Below are 21,096 nucleotides of genomic sequence, written 5' to 3'. Positions count from 1 at the left end.
TTTTTTTTTTTTTTTTTTTTTTTTTTTTTTTTTTTTTTTTTTTTTAATAAAGGTAGAAGGTATTAATATTTCTCTTGAAATTAAATACGATCCAGAAATCAATCAAACAGCTTTGTATACCCAAAAGAAGGAAACAAGTTAGATTTAAGCAACACAAATTCTGGTGTCAAGCAGAGCTAGCTATCCTTAGACATAAGAAGACATGGCTTACACAGAGAACAACAAATTATACAGAAACATATGAACAACAATTCAATTGCTATTAAAAGATATATCACACATTATAACCCAAAACCAATGGTTCAAGCGTAGTCTGGATTTGGGGAAGGCCTTTTCCACACCAATCTTAAAAGAGTTTGACTTGTTGGGTTCCACTTCTCATCATTGTACAGAACTCATCATAGTTGATTCTTCCATCCTATCAACATCCAACACGAAATTAGTACATTTTTACCAGGAATCATAAGAACTCTAATGACGAACCAACTTACATTGTCTGCATCGACTTCAGATATGATTTCGTTAATGGTCTCTTCGTCGCCCATCCTGTAATCTTTCATTGCAGCTTTCAGTTCATCTCTTGTGATATAACTGAAACAATAAGTCTTTAGTTAGTCGTTTCGAAAAGAAGATGGATGCTTATATATACGTATATTCTTGAATGAATGAGACACTGACCCACTGTTGTCCTTGTCAAAATGCTGGAAGGCTTTGTAAAGATGTTCCTCTTTTTCTAGCTTGTATCTATGCATCGTAGCAGTGATGAATTCGATGTAATCGATTGTACCGTTTCCATCCACGTCGGCCTGAAACGATGAACCACGTTACTCTCAGTTAATGTGAGGAAAGAATGAATAAGAAACTTTGGGTGATCCATATATTACCGCTTCCATAAGTTGTTTGACCTCAGCCTCACTTAGTGTTGAGCCAAGCCGGGCCAGTCCAGACTTCAGTTCTGCATAAGTGATGGTTCCACTCTTGTCGGTATCCATGTTCATGAACATTGCCTTCAGGCCTTGAATCTCTTCCTCAGATAGATTTTCAGCTATAACCTGCAATTGTTTCACAAACTACCTGTTAATATCATCACCGAGAACTCGTAATCCACAGCCCCCCGAATAAGTAAGGCAGATCACCTTCAGAGCAAGTTTCTTCAGTTTGTTCATAGCTCTAAATTGCTTGAGCCTTGTAAATACTGCACTGTCTATTGGCTTATCAGATGCATCTCCGCCTTCTCTCAACCATGGATGCTCTAAATACGATAGACAATGTCCGACCCAGTTAGACGTTACAGCTTCGTATACAAATTTGTGGATTTCATTTAGGTATCAAGAAAGCATTCACGGCAACATAAAGACTTACCAAGAACCTGAGCCGACGTAAGCCTTTTGGATGCGTCTGGATTTAACATTTTCTTCACTAGGTCCTTGGCACTGTTAGAAATTTTCGGCCATGGATCAGTTTCAAAGTCGAGATGTCCTTGCAATATTGAATCGAATATGCCCTTCTCAGTTTCTGCAATAAGGATCATGTTATTCACAGCAATGCCTGGCGTTTTCGGGAAAAAGAAAATGCAAAAGGATGTTCTTTATAAGGAGCACGATTCTCTCTTTTACCTGCCCAAAATGGAGGTACACCACTGAGTAGTATGTACAACATGACTCCAGCACTCCAAATATCAATTTCTTTCCCATATCTACGACGTAATACTTCAGGGGCGACGTAATAAGCACTCCCTACAATGTCTTTGTACACCTTTCCTGAAAGAAGTCGATAGAGAAAGAAACTCAAATGCCAAATTTTCAGTGGAATCATATATAACTCCATCAAAATCTCATGAACTCTCCAGCAAAGCATGAATCCATTTAGCACAATCGCATTTCACTCACAATTGTGAAGCAATTTTTTACATCCAAATTATCAAGTCAGTCGAGAAAACTCGAACTAGACAATCGTGTTTGAGGCCGGCCAAAACATTCCACTTCATCCGCATAAAATTATGAAAATAACATTAAAATTCACAAAACAAAAGTAATTCGTGTTTGAGGCCAGCCACTTATACAACAATCTATTTCAAGAAAAGAAATTGATGAGAAATTCATACAACACTACATTGTTTGACAATTCTGTTGATGAAGTCATTAACAAAAGTGGAAACGAATAAACCGAAAACGCTACAATAGTTATGTACAAGTCAAGTACATAGGAAAGTTCAAGCCTTCAAGGTTGAGGTTATCAATCCATGATGATGAACCTTGACCAAGAAGAACCGGTCCTATACGAACGCGAGTTGTAAGGCACACACAAATTCCCATACATATATCTACAACAGATGATCACCAACAAATGGAATATTGAAAAAAAAAAACATATATCTAGTTCTACCATCTAAGACATGTAAGGCACACACAAATTCCCATACATTTGACCCACTAAAATCATCAACAAGAACAGCAAAGTCAACTAAAACAAGCACAGAAAAAACTCAAAAGAAAATGGAATGAAGAACAAATCCAATAAGCAGAGCAAGAACCTCACCCTCTTCAATGAAAACAGACAATCCAAAATCGGTTGCTTTGAGCATAGCATTTTCCTCTTTGCTAGCAAGCAGAAAGTTCTCAGGCTTGAGGTCCCTGTGCATCACCCCCATGAAATGGCAGATATGAACCACATTAACAATGGACCTGCAAATTGAGGCAGCTGCTTTCTCACTGTAATGGCCCTTAGCAATAATTCTATCAAACAGCTCGCCTCCAGCGCAAAGCTCCATGATCAAATGAACCGATTGCTTATCTTCATAAGCTCCCTTGAACTCAACTATGTTGGGTTGGCCACTCAAATGCTGCATAATATGAATCTCCCTTCTAATATCATCCTTATCATTTTTGGTCACAAGCTTCCTCTTCGAAATGGACTTACAAGCATATTGCTTACCCGAGGAATTCTCAGTACAAAGATAAGTCACCCCAAATTGCCCTCTCCCCAATTCTTTCCCAATCGTGTAATGCAGCTTAACATCCTCGAACGGCTTCCCTAGAATCGTATCAGACCTCAAAATATTGTGTCTGGGGCTTTTGGGAGGACCCGATGACTTCGCCGCCGTCGCTTCTGGGTGGTAATTTTCCGGCGACCGGTGAGCGTGTTGAGCAGGGGGTTTTGCTTGGTTTTCGTAACGATCGTACTGGGGTGAGTATTTTCCCTTGCTTGTGCAGATGCCCATTTTTTCAGATCAAATCGACTATCCCCTCGCTGAAATTGAAGATCAAAAACTAAAATCTAAGCAAACCCTAGATGGAAGATAGCAAGTAAGAAGGTAATCTTTCTCAAACAGGAGGAAACGAGTAAGAACAGAAATTCAAAAGAAAACTGAAGAAGATTGAACAGGGTTTTAAAGAAGATTTGGACTCAGAGTTTGATCTATGTGGAGAAGGGATCGAAGCTTAAGGTGGAGATTAATGGACGCTTTAAGCTGAATCTATGAATCAGAAGGAGTTGAAACTGGTCAATTGCTGTGCATTGTTGAAGGGGAAGAAGAACTTTGAAGGAGAGAAAAAAAACGAAGGAAAAATATCTTGTCGACGGCAGCCAAGCAGCCAGCTGAGTAAATAAATAATAGTCCCCCGTCTTGAAAGCCACCAACAATTTCTCCCTCAAATAAATGAGTTTTAAATATTTATCACAAAAAGAGTATTATTTTTTAAAAAACTAAATTAGGTCCTTTTTTTTTTTTTAATACACTAAGACCATTATTTATTGCAATATGGTTTTTCTGCATTTAATTTCTTTTGTAGAAAAATCTAAATACGTTTTTAATATTAAAAGAAAATAATAAATACTTCACTTAAATATTAATTGTGGGGTGAAAGAAGGTTGGTTTAAAATATTTAATTAAACAAATTAAAATATTAAATTGTCAATTTAGTCACTAATTTAAAATTTTTCAAATGGACTTAAATTTAATTTTTTTTTACAATTTTAAAAATTTTAATTTGATTAGAAGCTAAAAAACCATCTCTAAATTATTGTTTATGGTTTTACCATTTCTTTTAGTATAATTGACTAACATACCATATCAAATAGAGACTACCAACTCATTTTCATTGACATTTCTTCGTCTATGAATTATATCTCGACAAGTAGATCAATGTTGCCACTATATTATAAAAAAATAAATAAAATAAAACTAGTGTGGAGATAATATTAATAATAAGTATTAAAACCATGTGTGACACGATTATCTCCATTTTTTTTTTAATTCATGAGTACTTTTGGAACGTGATATTAAATTCATGGGTTAATTTTTTTAAAAGTTTAAAGTGTTTTTTAAAAAATTCAATTTTTTTTTAAAGTTTTGTGAAAAAGAAAATTTTTAAATAGGATATTTTTATACCAAAAATATTTTTGAAACAAGGTTAAAAGTTTTTTTTAGTTAAGGGCTAATTTTAGATTTTTTTTTTTTTTTTTTTTTAAGTTTATGAATATTATTGCAGTTTTTTAAAATGTAGAGATATTTTTAGATGGTATTTTATTAATTTAGCCTATTTAATTCAACAGACATAATAGTGACAAAACCAATGGACTAAAATGACTAATTTTGAACCAATTTAAAAGGGATGAGAACTAATTTTTAATATTTTACTTTGCATTATGTTTATACCATTTATTTATGTTGGATTGTTAAATGATGTATTTGTTTGTACTCACATTTTGCATTAAGTAGTGAGTTAATTAAATTTTAAATTAATTTCTTAATATAGATTAAGCTTCGTGTATATCATAATATAATTCAAATATTTTGAGTATGGTAAAAAAATTATTTCCGTATTTTTAAACTTTATCCAATATATTTGATAATTCTAGATTTTGCTTGGAATAAACTTTTTAAGTAATTCTAATTTTTATTATTCTATTTGGATATCTTTTACCTTATATGCTCTTTTTTTGGTTATACTTTAGAAGGGTAATTCAAAGATGCGACTATTTTTATTCGTTTTATTTAAAAGTGAAATTAAATAAAATTAACCACTGAATATTAAAACAATATATCTAAGATACTTACCGTGGTAAAAACATTTATTTAATTTTTTACGTGTAAGGCTGTCTAACTTATTAAAGAAAATAGAGAAAGAATAAATAATAATAATAATAATAATTTAATTAATTTGACATTTAAATATTTTAAAATAGAGAAATATAAATTAAATCGTTGATACACTTGAGAAATTTAATTAATATAACTATAAAGTTTTTATAGACATGAAATAATGCTTATTGTCTCTGTCGCTGCGAGAAGCCCACTAAACTGCATAATTATGATTCGCACACTACTGCATTGGCTTTACTCGATATAATTCGCCCGTGGGTTTCAGTCGTTCAACTAATTGGCACGCAATAACCTGCTCGAACAGTCTATCAACAGTCAATTGGTATAGGGTCAAACGGAATACAACAGAGGGTGCAAATTGATACACTTATATATTATAAAAAGTCCAATGCTCGAATTGATACAATTTAAGCTTAGGGTATATGTCGATTTTTTTGCCTCGTCCAAAATATTGGATTGTACTCCAAACCGAAAAAAAAAAAAAAAAAAATTTGTCCCATAATTTATTTATACATTTTTTATTTTTTATATTTACAATTTTATTGTTTTACTTAAACAACAATATTTAAATACACTAAACTTTTATTCAATTTTTTTTCTTAAAATAATTTAAAAATATTTATAAAAATTGAAATGGGGGCAGAAATTGTAGATGCTAAAATTGGATGCTTTGGCATTAGGTATTTATTTATTACGTACTGAAAAGGAGACGTTTTTTTGTGCATTGCAAAGGCGTTTAATTCTCTAATCGTTATCGCCGAACAGTATCTGAGGTGCTCAGTGCGAAGAGTGAGGAGGAAAGCAGATCGGACAGAGATGGCTTGGTGTGCTGCTCGGGCTCTTCACATGCCGGCTTTGGACATCACTGCATTGCGCTCCAAGACTCCCTTAGCCGTCGGCGTCGGTTGTGCTTCGGTGGCTGGAACCACCTTGTGCCGATCTTCCTCAACTTCCAAGCGCCAAATTCCCTTCGCATCCCTCAGCATTTCTACCGATGCTAGTACGCCCTCGTTTTTCTGCTTATTTCCGATCGATTCCTCTTTTTTCGTCGATCAATTTTCGCTATGGATTAGTGATTGCGGTTTTGTGTTGTACTTGACTCTTGTTTTGTCGAAACCTCGATGGATTTTGTAGGGTTTAGTTTGTGTTTCAGCTCAGTAGCTATTAGAACTTTGAAATCTGAGCGTTCTTTGCGATTAGGTATAAGCTTGGTGATTATTCTATTCACAGCGTTAACTTAGATTGGAGGATCTTTTTGGTATCCCCGCTTATGTAGAAGGGTCTCCTTGTCCCTTGGTCCGCTAGGCTGTTTTGGTCGCTTAGGCGTATTTATTCAATGAACGTGTTGAATTCTTTCCTATACATATACATATAAAGTAATGCGGAAGATAATTCTTTGGAGGCTTTCTTTTTCATAGCTGTAGATGAAAATTCTAACTTTCGGGAAGAATCAAATAATTTTTCTTTTCTAATTTTCTTTTTTATGAATGCTTATAACAGATGCATAACCACCCCTTACTAATTATTTCTTGTGTGGCAGGTATCAAGGAAGCTGTTAAGACTGACAAGGCTCCAGCTGCATTAGGGCCATATTCTCAGGCTATCAAAGCTAACAACCTTCTCTTTGTGTCTGGTGTCTTAGGTTTGAATCCTGAGGTAGCTTCATCACTTTATTATTGTTATTTTCTATTTGATAGTGTTTATGATTTGATTAAAGGAATGTTTGGGAGTGGTTTCTCTTATATCATGCCGTTTTGAGTGGTACAAGATGATTTTGGCTATTCCAAAATCACTCCAATTCATTCCCTAAGTGGGTTTTTGGATGCCGACTTGGGCATAGCTTGGAAGGTTGAATATTTTAAAATATTGGTATGAAAAAAAAAGAAAAAAAAAAAAATACAGAAGGATGGAGTGGGTTTCAGTGTGTGCGCATGTTCGTATTATTGTGCTGCCTAATAGGGTGTTTATCTTCATGTTCCAATACAGACAGGGAAATTTGTCTCAGATGATATTGAAGGCCAGACTGAGCAGGTAATGTTCATTTAGTAGGGTAGTTGATCGTATCATGTCCATGTAAATTAAACTTTTGAGCTGGATATAAAAAATTATAAGTCAATGGAATTTGCAGGTCCTAAAAAATATGGGTGAAATATTGAAAGCTGGAGGTGCCGGCTATTCTTCCGTGGTCAAGACAACTATTATGTACGAACTTTTGGCCTCTTTTCTTTCTGATCATAATATCTTCTCTCTTTAATTTAAATAAGATCTGAATAACTAAGGAGTTGATGGTAATTGTTTTAAAACATGGTTTTCTGCTTTTGTATACTTTTAAGAACAATTTTTTGAGTGACTTATTAAAGTTAAGATAATTGTCCACAACAAACACTATTTACTAGTTATTCTGCTTGGTTCTATTTTCCATTTTTATGTTTATTCTATTTATCTAACCTTATGCTTTAACCCCGTACACTTTGTACTAAAAATCATTTGTCTGTTTCATTAGTTTTGCATAATTCATTTCAGAAACTTGACAAAGTATACCTTTTGCTAATTTACTTGATGAGTAGATTCACGAAAGTATTTAAAGCTAGATCAAGATGTAAGTCATTCTTTGAGTTCAAAAATTGATAAGGCTTTCGTTAAATAAATTGTTATAATTAAATTTATAACAATTTAATCCTACCATGAAAAATCTCATAAAAACTAAGTGCCAGTTTTTATATGTAATGATTTAGACTTTCTAACTTATAAACACATTTGGTCTCTTTTTAGTTTTTTAATTTATATATGTAAGAAATTCCATTCCATCCTTATAGTATTTTCCACAGTAAGAGACTAAATGGTCTCTTGAAAAACTTGACTAAACTATTCTAAGTTTTCAAGTATAGGGACTAATGGTTACATATATAAGTTGAGAGATTGAATTGTTTGAAACTAAACTGTTACAAACTAAAACATAGAGACTAAATTGTTACTTTTATTGAAGTTCAAGGACCAAAAGTGTTTTTAACATCCACTTAGTAATCTTTCTAGTATTGAAAAGTGTCTTTCAGAACATTCTCATGTTTTTCCTGTGATTCAGTTCTTTCTTCGCAAATCTTTCCTGCAGGTTGGCTGATCTGAAGGATTTCAAGAAAGTAAATGAGATTTATGGTAAATGTAAGTTTCGTTAAACTGAACCTTTAACCTCTGTCTTATCTAATACCGAGCATTTAATTTAGATATGCCTTTATGATCACTCTCTGTCCCCATTACGGTTCAACTTTAGTTTCTAGAATATAGTTATTTAAGTGAGTTCGAAAAATTACAACTTGGATTAATTTTGTATATTATTCTACTTGGTGAAAATGATAAACTTTTCTTTTTCGTGTTCTATCTGGCTGTGTACTACTTGGTGGTCTGGTTATTTTGGGTCCATGTTTCATTTACTGAAGGATAATTTATGTCCTGGTGAAGTTGTGATTCTATCTACGCTGCTTTGATATATTCTCTTGAGATAAGGTTGCATTCTTCATTTTTACAGATTCAAAGCTCAAGTTGAGAGTGTTTTCACATTGTTTTGTTTGCCACTTTTTATGCAGACTTTCCATCCCCTGCTCCTGCTCGGTCAACATATCAGGTTGCAGCGTTGCCTTTGGATGCTAAGGTTGAAATTGAGTGCATCGCTACACTTTGAGTTGTTACCTGTTACAGGTACCCACCCAGCTTTGAAGACATCATAAATTAATAAGATGGAGATAGCAATCACGGGAACACCCCAAAATCCCATGTGGCTTTTGTATTCCCTGAGACTTTCTTCTTGTTACAGTAGAGTGTAACCGCTTGACGGTCAGTGCTTTTTTAGCAGTGAAACTTGAAGTTAGATGAAACATATTGATATTGTTGTTGCCTTGAGTTTTGCAAATTAAGCATCCAACAGGTCAATAGATAAGAGTAGAGAAAACCTTGGAATCCACTTATCCGTTTAGCTCCTCTTCCAACAAAACCAACTTTCTTTCCATTGAACAATGAACACAACCAAGCCTAAGAAGATTTGGCGTTTAGGGATTTTAGCCAGAAGCGAATCATAGTCATTGAAATTTCTTCAGAGGGCGCTTCACAAGAAGTGCTTTATTAAAACGTTTGTTGGTCCCTTTTGGTTCAGAGCTGAAACTCCTTAGCGTCCATCATAAACCGTCCAATACTTCCAAAGACATCCACTCCCTCTCCCATTCCTGCCCTGCCCTGCCCTGCCCAGAAACAAGAGACACCATTACATCTTGATGAAGAGTGGCGGCAGGACGGACACTCCCAATCAATCACGTGGAATTGCGACGGGATGGTGCACTCCACTAGACTTCGATTTCTCAAACAAATTGTGGTGATCGATCATTTGGAATTGATGGATCATTTTGTCCTCAATTTGGGTTCGTGCTGAAAGGATTGATAAACTCAATTATATATATTTCTAAATAAAAAATATAATAAACGATATATATATATACACACACGCACACCATCAAAACCATTTTAAATTAATGCATAAGCTCGAGCTTATTAGAAGTAATTTCGTGAGTTTTGGCTACTCAAAAGCAAACGTCATCTCACATTTGATCTTCCATTTCTGTTGCGACGGTAGTTGAACAAGTTCTAAGTTTTCATATATATTCTCCAATACATACTTGACAACAATTTTATGTATAATATTTAGGACAATATTAATTTATCATTATGACATTGAGTCCGTTAATCAAATTAAAATCTTAAATTTGCTTAACCTTATGAAACTAACAATTGTAGAGGAGTGTTTTTGCCTTTTATTTTATTTATTTATTTATTTTTTATTTTTTTTTACTAAAACAATGAGAAGAAATAAACTCAAACTCAACTAACAAATATATAATAAAGTTGGAGGGTTTCGAACAATCAGATTGAACTAAGAAAAAAGGAAAAAGAAAAAAAGAAAAAGAAAATACTTTTCCTTCAATTTTACCATTTGAGGTTTTATTCACATATCTTTGTTCTTCGTTGGCTTATTGGGAGAACGAGAAGGAAGTCGAGGGATTTTTCGAAGCTTCAATTGAGACAGAACGCGATCGGAAGGCAAGTCTGCGTTCATTTTCTCTACAAACTTCTGACGGAGAGCATAATCTTTGTCGACGTAGAAGAGGATAAATTATGGGCGTTCTGTAATGTCCGTGCAAACGGTGCTAGGGGGAAAGATAATGTCGAAGCTTTTGAAGAAAATTGCCGGCTTCTTCACCGACAGAACTCTGATGGGAGTTGACAAAGCGGGAAACAGATACTTCTTTGTAAAAGAAGAAATTGATGGCATAAGTAAGTAGCTCTAAATCCCCTTAAATTGCTCATTCTCATTGTTCCATAACTGCTTTTGATCGGAATGAGGATCTTGTTCTGTAATTTGTCTTACATTTGGCGTTGTGAGATTCCGACTGAGTTTTTGCTTCTTTTTGTTTCTTTATGGATTTCCAGTTGCATTCACCAATTTTAAGAACGGTCGGAAGTCTGAAATTACACAAAAGTTAACAGCTAATCTTAATCCATGGAAAGCCAATAATTTCCCCCAGAAAACTGTTGAACTCTTCCTTCTGCTTGTGGTTTCAGCTCTGTGTGCCTTTGCAATTGAATTATAAAATTTCAATCATTGGGGCCTTTCCCTTTATCTTAGTCGACATTAAATGAATGTTATTCACGAGATATAAAGAGAAAGAGCGCTCATGATTTAGCTTGATTGGTAATTAACTGCCTTTCTTACTTATACAAAGAAACTGTTACTACTTCACGTATACAGCTCACACAACTTTTACTCATTGGTTTGCTAGTGAAAGAGAAGAGATGGGTGGTTTTTAAGGGTGAGGATGATCCAACGTCAATTCCAGGTATGCATTTATGTGCCTATAGATCAAACTTAAGAGAAGGCCTTTGTTATTCAAATCATCTGATTATGTCATTTTTAAGTTGGGGTTTAAAATATTGGGTAAATTACAAATTTTGTTCCGATAGTTTGGAGAAAGTTAGAATTTAGTCCTGATGATTTTAAAAGTTAAAACCTCGAACTTTTGATATGATAAAACCTCATATATAGTTTCTATGATTTGATATTACCCTCATAAATGCTTCCTCCTTCTAAGTTGGATATGTAGTTTAGGAGGAACTCGACATGCTGGTGGTAGGTTTTTGTGATGATGATTGCTTATATTTGCTGCAGTGGAATGGATATGTTGGTTAAATGGGCAGCGTAAAAAGGCTCCAACTCCAGAGGTAACTTCTTCCATGACCAACCGTTCTCTTTGCATCCCCCTTGATTGGCCTGAAGAATGGTGATTGGTGTGCTACTCTTGATTTAATATTTAAATGGTTCTTTTGTCATTGTCTTCAGGAAATGATGGAGTTAGAAGCTAGGCGTGAACGTGTACGACAAAATGTTGCCTGTATGTTGACTCTTCATGCCTCTTATTCCTTTGTTGTTCATGATGGAATATTTTACAATATGCATTTAGAACTTTCAACTTCTCTCTATGCAAATTGTAACTCATATACATACAGGCAGAAAGGGATGAACTGCATTGTGCCTAAAATGGCCAAATATAAGAATCTCCAAACATATTCATATCTGAGAACTGCTTTTTGTACGAACTGATGGTGAACTTTATAATCTTACTTAAAGACCTAAGAAGCATGGATATGGATGCAAGCCACAAATACAACACGGCATACCATTTAAAAAAAAATCTAGGACACGGACATGAAAAAACACGTTTATTAGAATATGCAATTTTATAATACATATCAGTTTTATACTAGAAAGAAATTCAAAATCAATAAGATTATGCGTTTATATGCTTGAAAAATGAGTTTGATGTTTTTTACTCTCAAAATTTATTATTTTTGTACTATATTATTATGTGTCTATTTAGTATACTTTACGAGTGTTTGATACATGTTTAACAAATGTTGGTTCTATATTGGTTTTGTACGACAACTAGTGTCAGACTCATGTATTGTACTTAGCAAGTATCCAATATGTGTCCAACAAGTGTTGAAGTGTCTGACACATGTTAGATATGGTACATGGACACGCTAGCTAAGTAAATTGTCTCTGCTTCTTAGCTTAAGACATTCGTTCAAAATTATTTTTTTCTGCCTTATATCTTCTTACAAGATGGTTTATGCTTCCAGTTGGAATTCATCTAGGTCAACTTTTTTTCTGTTAACGAATTCATATTTCTTTTTATGAGATACAGAACCGGATCAGCATTTGATTAGCAATTGAAGTTCAAATTTTAATTTTGTTTGATTCTTTTTGAAGAGCCAATATCATTCTCATTCTTTGACTTAACAAGGTCTTTTTGGAAATTTGTATGTCTAATTTAGTACTCAAGAAAGAAGAGATGGAAAGAAAATCTAAAGAAAGCAATCTACGGAAAGTCGTTAGCACTGGTGAGTTGCTTATTTACTAACTCACGTCCTTGTTACTTGGAGCATATTACTAACATTCTTTTGCTGCATGGGTCAAGTTGCAGGTCCTAACTTGAAAAGCTTCATTCGACAATTTCCAACTGGTTCAGAAGGTATCATATGATCTAATAATGTATTTTCTTACCCCTTTATTTCCTCTTGGTCCTCCCCCCAAGATAAAAGAAATGTATTTGCTTCAATACTTAGAATAGGATTTTCTTAATGGCTATATTGAGATAGAAAGAAGCCGAAGTTCCCATTTGTATCACTTGCAAAAGCATTTGGTTTAAAGTAATAACTTAGAATGATCTTAATTTTCTTCATTTGGTCGATTACTTTCTTGTATTTCTTCTGGTCACGTATACCTCGCTCTCTCCAAAACCGATAGTCCTTCATTTCCTTTTGATCAGAGTTTATTTTATTGATTCGATACATATAATTGTTCATTCATTTTGGTTTTTCTTGCACAAAGGTGCTCAAGACAACGAAGGATCGGCTGCAAAGGATAGCCTGAGGTAGGTCATTCATTTTGAATGTCATAACTATTTCACTTTTTTCTTTCTTATAATTTTTGACTCAATGCTATGGTCTTCCACGAAAAATTTTGAATGTACTTTTCCATGTTGTTCGCCTTTGCCATGTGACTTGTATTGAGTGTTATTATTCTTTCTGAGTTTTCTAGGTAATCAATATTGTGATCTTTTAGCATTTATTCTGTTAAAAACTTCTAAAGTTTTCTTTTGCAATGTATTTAATTTGTAATTAATGTGCTTAAATTTAGAGAACTGTTCCTTGCTTGTAATATGGATTTACCTTTGCTTCAACTACCAGGAACTCAAAAGAAAATGAGGCAGCTAAAGAGCAACCAATTCCAGAGTAAGTGGCTTTTTCTTTCTTTCTGATCTCACTCAACTTATTAGCCATAACTATCAACATTAGAGCCATAGGATTTATGTACTAGCTGAATTATGTATCAAAAAGTTGCCGTTCTTTCATTTTCAGGTCCTCCGAGCCCATGGGATCTGGTCAAACATTCAGACCAGGAACGTGGCAGCCTCCAACATGAGTGCTGATGCTCTTCAACTTCAAGAGAAGAACTCTCCAACCCTTGAACTAGCAGTTCAAGACTTCTGTATCAGCAATTTTGTATGCTTCCGTTTACTCAACATTCAACTTTTTCCGAGGGACGCCCTTGTATTTGACTCTTACACATCCTGCCCTCCATTGTTCTAGACACAAGGTTGTCACTCTGCGTCGCCTTGGTTTCAAATGCTCATACAGTATTTGGTGAAAGCAGGATAACTATAGTTTTTTAAATGAATATCCCTAAAGAATACGGGTCGGTAGCTGCATTGCTGTAGACGAGTCACTATGGGATAAATATCTCAATATTCATTTAACCCATTTGAATCTCATTTAAATTTTACATATGTTTTTATTTTAATATTTAAGTTATCAAATACAATATATATTCCTTTCTTTTGAATACTTCAAAATTTTCTTAGTAAATTTATCTTTTCGTGGACTTATAAGTTTCAATTATATAAAATTAATTAATCAATCGATATCGATTAATTATCTAATGGAACTTTTATGTATTATAAGACAAGTTCGTATCAGGTTAGAATTTAATTATTTGCATTAGATATTTTTATGTATTATAAGACAAGTTCGTATGAGGTTAGAATTTAATTATTTGCATTAGATACTTTTATGTATTATAAGACAAGTTCGTCTCAGAATAGAATGGCATTATTTGTAAATTGCATGTAAACTAAGGTTAGAATTTAATTACTTGCATGTAAACTAAATTTAATTTAAAAGTTTTAAAAGTTAAAAATTCAAGTTTTATTACCGTTCACTCATTCTAATTTTTTAATTAAAATTAAAGGGGAAGACTAAATTCTAATTTAATTTAACCTATTTTTTTTATAATCTAGCTGAAAAATTTCGGAGGCTGGACCGCACGACGGCGGAGATGAAAATCTTCAGACCTCGACCAAACTGAAATCGTGGCTGTTTAGGGAATATAGCGGCGACCTCCAGCCTCAATCTTCAGATGCTCATCCACCTAAGAAAGATAGCGACACCATTGAAACCCAAGCTCTCATCTTCCTTCAACAAACTTTACTCTGATCGCCCATTGAAGCATTCGCCTCTTCTCAAGCTTCCGTTTCAACATTCTGTACAAACCCTCACAAGGCCCCAACTCGAGGCTCTAGTTCTATCCCGATTCTCCCAGGGCAAGTTCTTCGACCTTCTTCAAAATGTTGTCGCCTCTCCCTCTGTTCTTTTCACCGCCTCCCAAAATCTCATCACTCCACTCCCAAGCAATCGCCTCAATGCTCCCGACTCGCTACTCAGTCTCGATATGGTCTCTAGTTGCTTTTCGGTCGAGGACATGGCTCGGGAGCTCTACGAAAATCGTTTCGATGTTGGTGCTTGCTGTGTTCGGTTGGAATCATCGGAAGAGAAAGGTGAGTTTCTGGTCTTACCGAATTTGAAATTGAAGGTCTTACTCGAGGCTATTAGGATTGTGTTGGAAATTGTTTATGACGAACGATTTGTAACGTTCTCTTATGGGGGGCGTGTCGGTATGGGGCGGCACACTGCCATTAGGTACCTGAAGAACTCGGTGCAAAATCCTAGTTGGTGGTTTACCGTTGCATTTCGTCGCAGAAAGTTCGATTCTGTACATGTAAATAAGTTGTGCTTATTGGTGCAAGAGAAAATTAAGGATGATATTTTGATTCTTATGCTAAAGAAACTGTTTGAATTGGAGGCAGTTCAAATTGAATTGGGTGGTTGTTATTTAGGAAGGGGGTTACCTCAGGAAAGTGGTTTGTGTTCAATCTTGTCTAATATATACTTCAATGGCTTTGATAAAGAAATTCAACAAATACGTCTTGAAAAGAATGAAGAAAATCCCAAGTTCAGTCTGGACGGTACTGTTTCTTTCCATAATCCGGTGAAAATATATGCCGTTAGGTATCTGGATGAGATATTAGTTATAACATCGGGGTCGAAGATGCTAATAATGGAGTTGAAAAGCCAGGTGCTAAGGTATTTAGAAGGGAATTTAGAATTGGAAGTGGATCGAATGAATACTGCAATTCATAGTGCTGTCTCCGAGAAAATTAGTTTCTTAGGAATGGAACTACAGGCAGTACTACCTTCAGTTCTGCATCCACCAATGTCCGAAAAGGCAATCAGGGCTCGGAAGAAGTACCTTAGACAGAAGGAAGTTAGAGCAATAGAATTGAGAAATGCCCGTGAGAGAAACAGGAAAAAATTGGGATTGAAGATATTGAGTCACGTGTTCAAGAAATTGAAGCGAACTGATGGCTTGAAATCTGAATTCCAAATCGAGAAGGAAGTCACAGAAATCTTCAGAAATTGGGCCGATGAAGTAGTGCGAGATTTCTTTGAGTCTTTGGAAGATAATACAGAGTGGCACCGTCCGCTGTCAGCAGGTGATTTCCTCTCCTTAAAACACATAAGAAATCAGTTGCCAGTAGATCTTGTGAATGCTTATGACAGGTTTCAAGATCAGGTAAACCAGCACTTGAATCCTCTAAAGGCCAAAGAGGAGAAGGCTAGGGAGGATGAAGAGAAAAGATTGGGTGAAGAAGAACGATATGCTAAAAGAACAGTTGAGGACTTAACAAGGCTATGCATCAAAGTTGAAGCTCCTATAGAGCTTGTTAGGAAGGCAGTGAAGATGATTGGATTTACAAATAAAATGGGCCGTCCTCGGCCTATCAGCTCTCTCATTGCTCTTGAAGATACAGATATTATCAAGTGGTATGCCGGTGTAGGAAGAAGGTGGTTAGACTTCTTTTGCTGTTGTCATAACTATAAGATGGTCAAAACTATTGTAACTTACCATTTGAGGTTTTCTTGTATTTTGACACTGGCGGAAAAGCATGAATCGACCAAACGGGAAGCCATGAAACATTACAGTAAAGATTTGAAAGTCTTTGATTTAAATGGCAAGGAAGAGATGCACTTCCCAACAGAAAGAGAAGTTAAGATGTTGGGAGAAAGAAATCTTGCTGACCCATACCCTGTGGATGGGGCTTTTTCTTTGTTTCTGATTAGATTAGTCACTGATGAAGATTCATATCCTTGTATTGCTCATTTTTGCAATAGAACAGACTCTATTTTATATAGGGTCCGATTACTGCAAAAGACTCTGAATGTCAATCCATCTAATGGAGTGGAATGGGTGAGAGGGATGGGAGTGATTCATGAAAGTTTAAATCAGAGATGCCTCCCTCTATGTGCTGATCACATCAGTGATTTATACATGGGGAAAATCAACCTTCAAGACTTGGACTGCACCTTATCGTTGGATATGGACTGAATGTAACTCGTTTCACTTCCGAGTTCCTTTCATGTTGGGAAGATGCTAATGAGACCCACTGATTGTTTTGCTTGCCCGGACCACAAGCAAGCTATTCAGTTCTACAAATGTTGGTGAACCCCAATGCCCATATCAAGGAATCAAAAGGGGATGAATAGACTGTGTGTGAAAGAAACAGCAGAGGAGAGAGAGACTGAGACAGAAATAAAAAAGTACCTACATGAGCCTGCATTATTCTCTCTTATCGTCAGGAAGTTAGTACGTTAAAAGAATGAACACTACAAGTCAATGTGGCTCTCTCTTGTCGAAGAAACTTGACAGAGACAAGGTGGACAAGCTCATCGCATGGAAAAATTGCTACTTTCAGGCAGCAAAGCCCTGGGGGAGATCTTCATTATTCTGTAAGTCCTATTCTTCTTTCTGCCGTAGATTCCAACTTTTAATAGCATAAATCAGTGTAGTTGGAGATGCAGAGGATAATACGTTTGGCATTAGCGATTGCCTTGCATTTGATTTATATCATTTTACTTCTTATTTGGTTGTTGATGTGAAATGACATTGTCTGCTCTTCTTAAGTCTGGTTTTTCCCTTTTAAAATAATATATACACTAATATCGGTTGTTTTCTTCGTTGTTATTTGCTTGTTAAACCTTTGAACCATTTATTGTGTTGTAGCATCGGTATGAAGCCACCGTTTAGGTTGTTTTGAGGTCTCCTTGTAATCCTAGAAATGATTGTTTAGGTTTACGACGGTCAGTGACAATTTTTTTTTATAGGAAACATGAAACCATTCATTGATCTATGCAGTAGATACAAAAGTAAGTCCACTCTGAGATAGTTACAAGAAAGGCCTCCATTGAGACGAGAGTCCATAAGCCTTAATTACAGAAAGGAGATAAAATACTCCAAGATAAAGCTAGATAAGTAGACTAAAGGAAGGAGTGTGTGGCAAAGCTTCATGCGTAAATGCTGAAAGTCCTTTTCACCCGGTGTAATAGCCATCAACATCGGAATGATACTAGAAAAAATGATCCAAAGTAGTTCCATGAACAATCCTTTGTGGAACCTGATGAAATAGGGTGAATTGAGATGAATACGTAATTATCTTTAAATATATTAACTATTTCTATATTTTCGGATCGTCTAGCAGGGACAAAAGAAACATCTTATTCTTTTTTCAACAATTTTTTATTTTTAGTGAACCTCTCAATAGGATTCGAACCCATAGTGCGCACAAATATATCTACAATATAAATATTAGTTTTGTTTAAGTTTTTAGGTTCTTGAATTATTTATTTAAATTGAATGTGTTAGGAACTTCCCTTAAAGGGGTGATCCGCACATGATCTTATAAAATTATTTATAGCATTTTTCTTTTCATGCATTTTGAATCGTCAACATATCTATATATTTGAATTTGTCAACATATCTCTTTAATTATTGTAATTTATTTGAATGCATCTATTTGTACCAAAGAAAGATAGACATTTGATCATATGATAATTGAAATGTTAAAAGTTGAGATGATGAGGAAGGCTCAATTCAAAGCATGAACAAAAGAAAATACAAATCCTACTTAAATATAGAGAATTAAAAATAATTGAATTCAATATCAATAGTTTAAAATAATCGGGTAAATCAATTTAGGTCAAAGGAAAATAAACTAAAAAATAAAATAGGTGAACCAATCGTTCTTGCTAGTTATATGAATGCCACGCGGACCCACATTTTTTCAATGGAGATCTCCTGCATCTAATTAATTTATTTATCATTAGCCAGTCATTAAACGAAATTGACATTTAACAAAACTTTATGCCATATTTGTTTTTTCTTTCATTTTGCTATTATTTTCAATCGAATGTATGAGTAAATTCGAGTAGGTGGATTATAAACTAGCTTAATAATTTCATTTAATGATTATAGGTTGATTGCTGAATTTATAAATTTGACATTAGGGGTGTGTAAAAATCGAGCCTCGTCAAGCTAAGCTAATTGGTTTAATTCAGTTAGATCAATGATACGATGTTATTCACTTTGAATACAAGTTTTACCGATTCTTTTTTATCTCAAAAAGCCTAATATGAATAGACTATTTAAGCAAAATGGAAGAATATGGAAAAAAAAAAATTATGAGGAAAGGAAAATGACGAGAGAGAAAGAGAATGAGACATTCAAGTCAAAACATGTACGAGACTTTTTTCCTCTGTTTTCAATATTGACCAAATGAAATTTTAAATTTAAGAAAAGAATAATTTTTTATTACGAAGTTTCTTAGAATATGAAAAGGAAAAGAAAGCATCAAAACAACCAAATTCTTTAACAAATAGTGAAATGCACATGATTCAACTGCTGATTATAAAATTTGGTTTCGAGTGCCATTTTTGGTGGTAACACACAAAGGCAAGATTCTGGTCTGACAATGGCGGACGAGAAGGGCAGTGGAAGCTTTTTTTTGCTTTCTGGTTTGTTCCAAACATTTGTTTTTTACTTCCTTCTTCTTCTTCCCATTTAATCCACCATTTTTTCCCCATCTTTTTGTTTGGCTGCCCAGAAAGTTATTTAACATCCAAGGGATTCAACCCAGAAACAAGTAGAAAGTTGTTCAAAACCAATCCCAACTGGTAATGAGTTTCTCAATGAACTAACAATGTTAGTCAGAAACCAGAAATTTGTTGCTTCTTTTTTCAAGTAATCATTCTGAGTTTTGTGTTCTTCACTGTACAATTCATCCAAATAACAATCTGATATCATCCAAAGCTGCAGGGGGTATTGGCATAAACAAGATGGAGATGGAGAATCTTGGAGGTTCTTGTTTGAGGAGTAGAAGGTTAGAGAGGTGGTTCGATGCAAGATATGAGCCAAATAAGAAAGAAGCCCCAAAATGTTCAGTTGATGAACAGATATCAAAAAAGGAGAATGGTGATGATATATATGTGGATGATAATGGGTGGAGTTCTGTTCTGATATCATGTTTCAGAATTATCACTTGCTTTCTCACAATGATGGTTACTACTTTCTTTTGGGCTCTGATTATGCTTCTGCTCCTGCCATGGCCTTACCACAGGATTAGACAGGGCAATATATATGGCCACCTCACTGGTAGATTACTGGTAAACTCATCTTTGGTCCTGTTTTTTTGTTACTTTATAAAGGGATGTTCCAAAGATCGCTTTGTGTTTCTTCCTTGTTTGATAAGGCCTTTGGGATTACATTGGGTGAACATTCGTGGGTGGCAAGGTCAAGTGTCGATGGGTCTAGGACACAATATTGTCAGCTTTGGCTCGTTATATATCGCCGTCAACCTAATAATTTTAAAATGCATTTACTAGGAAAAAGTTTTCATACCCTTATAAGAAATGCTTCGTTCCCCTCTATAACCAATGTAGGATCTCACAATCCACCCCCTTAGGGGCCAGCGTCCTTGCTAGCACACCGCTCAGTGAATGGCTCTGATACCATTTGTAACAGCGCAAGTCCGCCACTAGTAGATATGGTCTACTGTGACTCGTTATGTATCGCTATAAGGAATGATTCATTCTTCTCTCTAATTAATATGTGATCTCACGGTCTGTCGGAGTACACATGGGTGCATGAACGTGTGTGGCTGAGCTGGAGGGCTTGGTGTTGCAGCGTTATGGGTGAACACTCGTGGGCGGCGAGGCCAAGTGTCACGGTCATGCTTGTCCAGGGCATGTTGCCCATGGCCGCATGCCCATGACAAGCCAAACCCTTGTCATGTCTTTTCATTCTAGTGTTTTTCCTTTTGTAATTCTAAAGCGTATGACACCTAAAAAATATCATGTCTACGCCTGCCAGAACTAAAATGGCCCAGAATGTACTATAGGGGGATATGACTAGTCGTCAACTTCTCCCTACCCAAGGTTATATATGCTAAGCCGTTGTTATCTTTCTCTTGCTTGCTTATATAACGTCTCTTTCTAAAAATCTCTCTTTCTCAAATCTCTCTCTCCTCGTTTTCTAAAACCTTCTTTTAAAACCGAGGCTAGAGGCTTGACCGTACGTCGCTTGGCCGTAGGCGACGCAAGAACAAATAGGCTCAACTCACTTGTTGCTGGAAAGTGAGTGCCGCACAATCGCTAGTCCGCTGCCTTCGAAAGCGCGATTGTGTCACCAAGCACCATTGGGCTAGTGGTGCATACGCGTATGG

At 35.3% G+C, this 21,096-nt stretch overlaps 4 protein-coding genes across 5 annotated transcripts; 3 read left to right on the top strand and 1 right to left on the bottom strand.

Moving 5' to 3' along the window:
• Positions 1-117: 117 nt before the first annotated feature.
• LOC111447473 (calcium-dependent protein kinase 2-like) lies at positions 118-3,220 on the bottom strand. Its single transcript, XM_023086661.1, has 8 exons — positions 2,539-3,220; positions 1,617-1,760; positions 1,363-1,515; positions 1,137-1,252; positions 885-1,052; positions 679-806; positions 492-591; positions 118-418 (listed from the first exon to the last, which is right to left on the bottom strand). The coding sequence occupies exons 1-8, from the start codon at positions 3,218-3,220 to the stop codon at positions 347-349; spliced, it is 1,563 nt and encodes a 520-aa protein (XP_022942429.1). The 3' UTR covers positions 118-346.
• A 2,579-nt stretch (positions 3,221-5,799) lies between these two features.
• On the top strand, positions 5,800-9,002 carry LOC111447476 (reactive Intermediate Deaminase A, chloroplastic). Its single transcript, XM_023086665.1, has 6 exons — positions 5,800-6,104; positions 6,645-6,760; positions 7,091-7,135; positions 7,233-7,306; positions 8,214-8,263; positions 8,686-9,002. The coding sequence occupies exons 1-6, from the start codon at positions 5,921-5,923 to the stop codon at positions 8,778-8,780; spliced, it is 564 nt and encodes a 187-aa protein (XP_022942433.1). The 5' UTR covers positions 5,800-5,920; the 3' UTR covers positions 8,781-9,002.
• Positions 9,003-10,073: 1,071 nt separating this feature from the next.
• LOC111447475 lies at positions 10,074-14,006 on the top strand. Of its 2 annotated transcripts, none has more exons than XM_023086664.1 (9): positions 10,074-10,420; positions 10,927-10,983; positions 11,313-11,365; positions 11,484-11,535; positions 12,479-12,544; positions 12,628-12,675; positions 13,035-13,077; positions 13,394-13,438; positions 13,565-14,006. In XM_023086664.1, exons 1-9 carry the CDS (start codon positions 10,276-10,278, stop codon positions 13,626-13,628), a joined length of 573 nt encoding a protein of 190 aa, XP_022942432.1. In that variant the 5' UTR covers positions 10,074-10,275; the 3' UTR covers positions 13,629-14,006. The 2 variants fall into 2 exon arrangements, with proteins under 2 accessions (XP_022942432.1, XP_022942431.1); XM_023086663.1 differs by having other exon boundaries at positions 12,622-12,675.
• A 509-nt stretch (positions 14,007-14,515) lies between these two features.
• Positions 14,516-17,554, top strand: LOC111447574 (nuclear intron maturase 3, mitochondrial). The gene has a single exon (XM_023086810.1). The coding sequence runs from the start codon at positions 14,622-14,624 to the stop codon at positions 16,926-16,928; it is 2,307 nt and encodes a 768-aa protein (XP_022942578.1). The 5' UTR covers positions 14,516-14,621; the 3' UTR covers positions 16,929-17,554.
• Positions 17,555-21,096: the final 3,542 nt, after the last annotated feature.

Source organism: Cucurbita moschata, unplaced genomic scaffold, assembly GCF_002738365.1.
Source record: "Cucurbita moschata cultivar Rifu unplaced genomic scaffold, Cmos_1.0 Cmo_Scf00009, whole genome shotgun sequence".
Lineage (NCBI taxonomy): Eukaryota > Viridiplantae > Streptophyta > Magnoliopsida > Cucurbitales > Cucurbitaceae > Cucurbita > Cucurbita moschata.
This window is presented reverse-complemented; position numbering and strand designations above follow the sequence as displayed.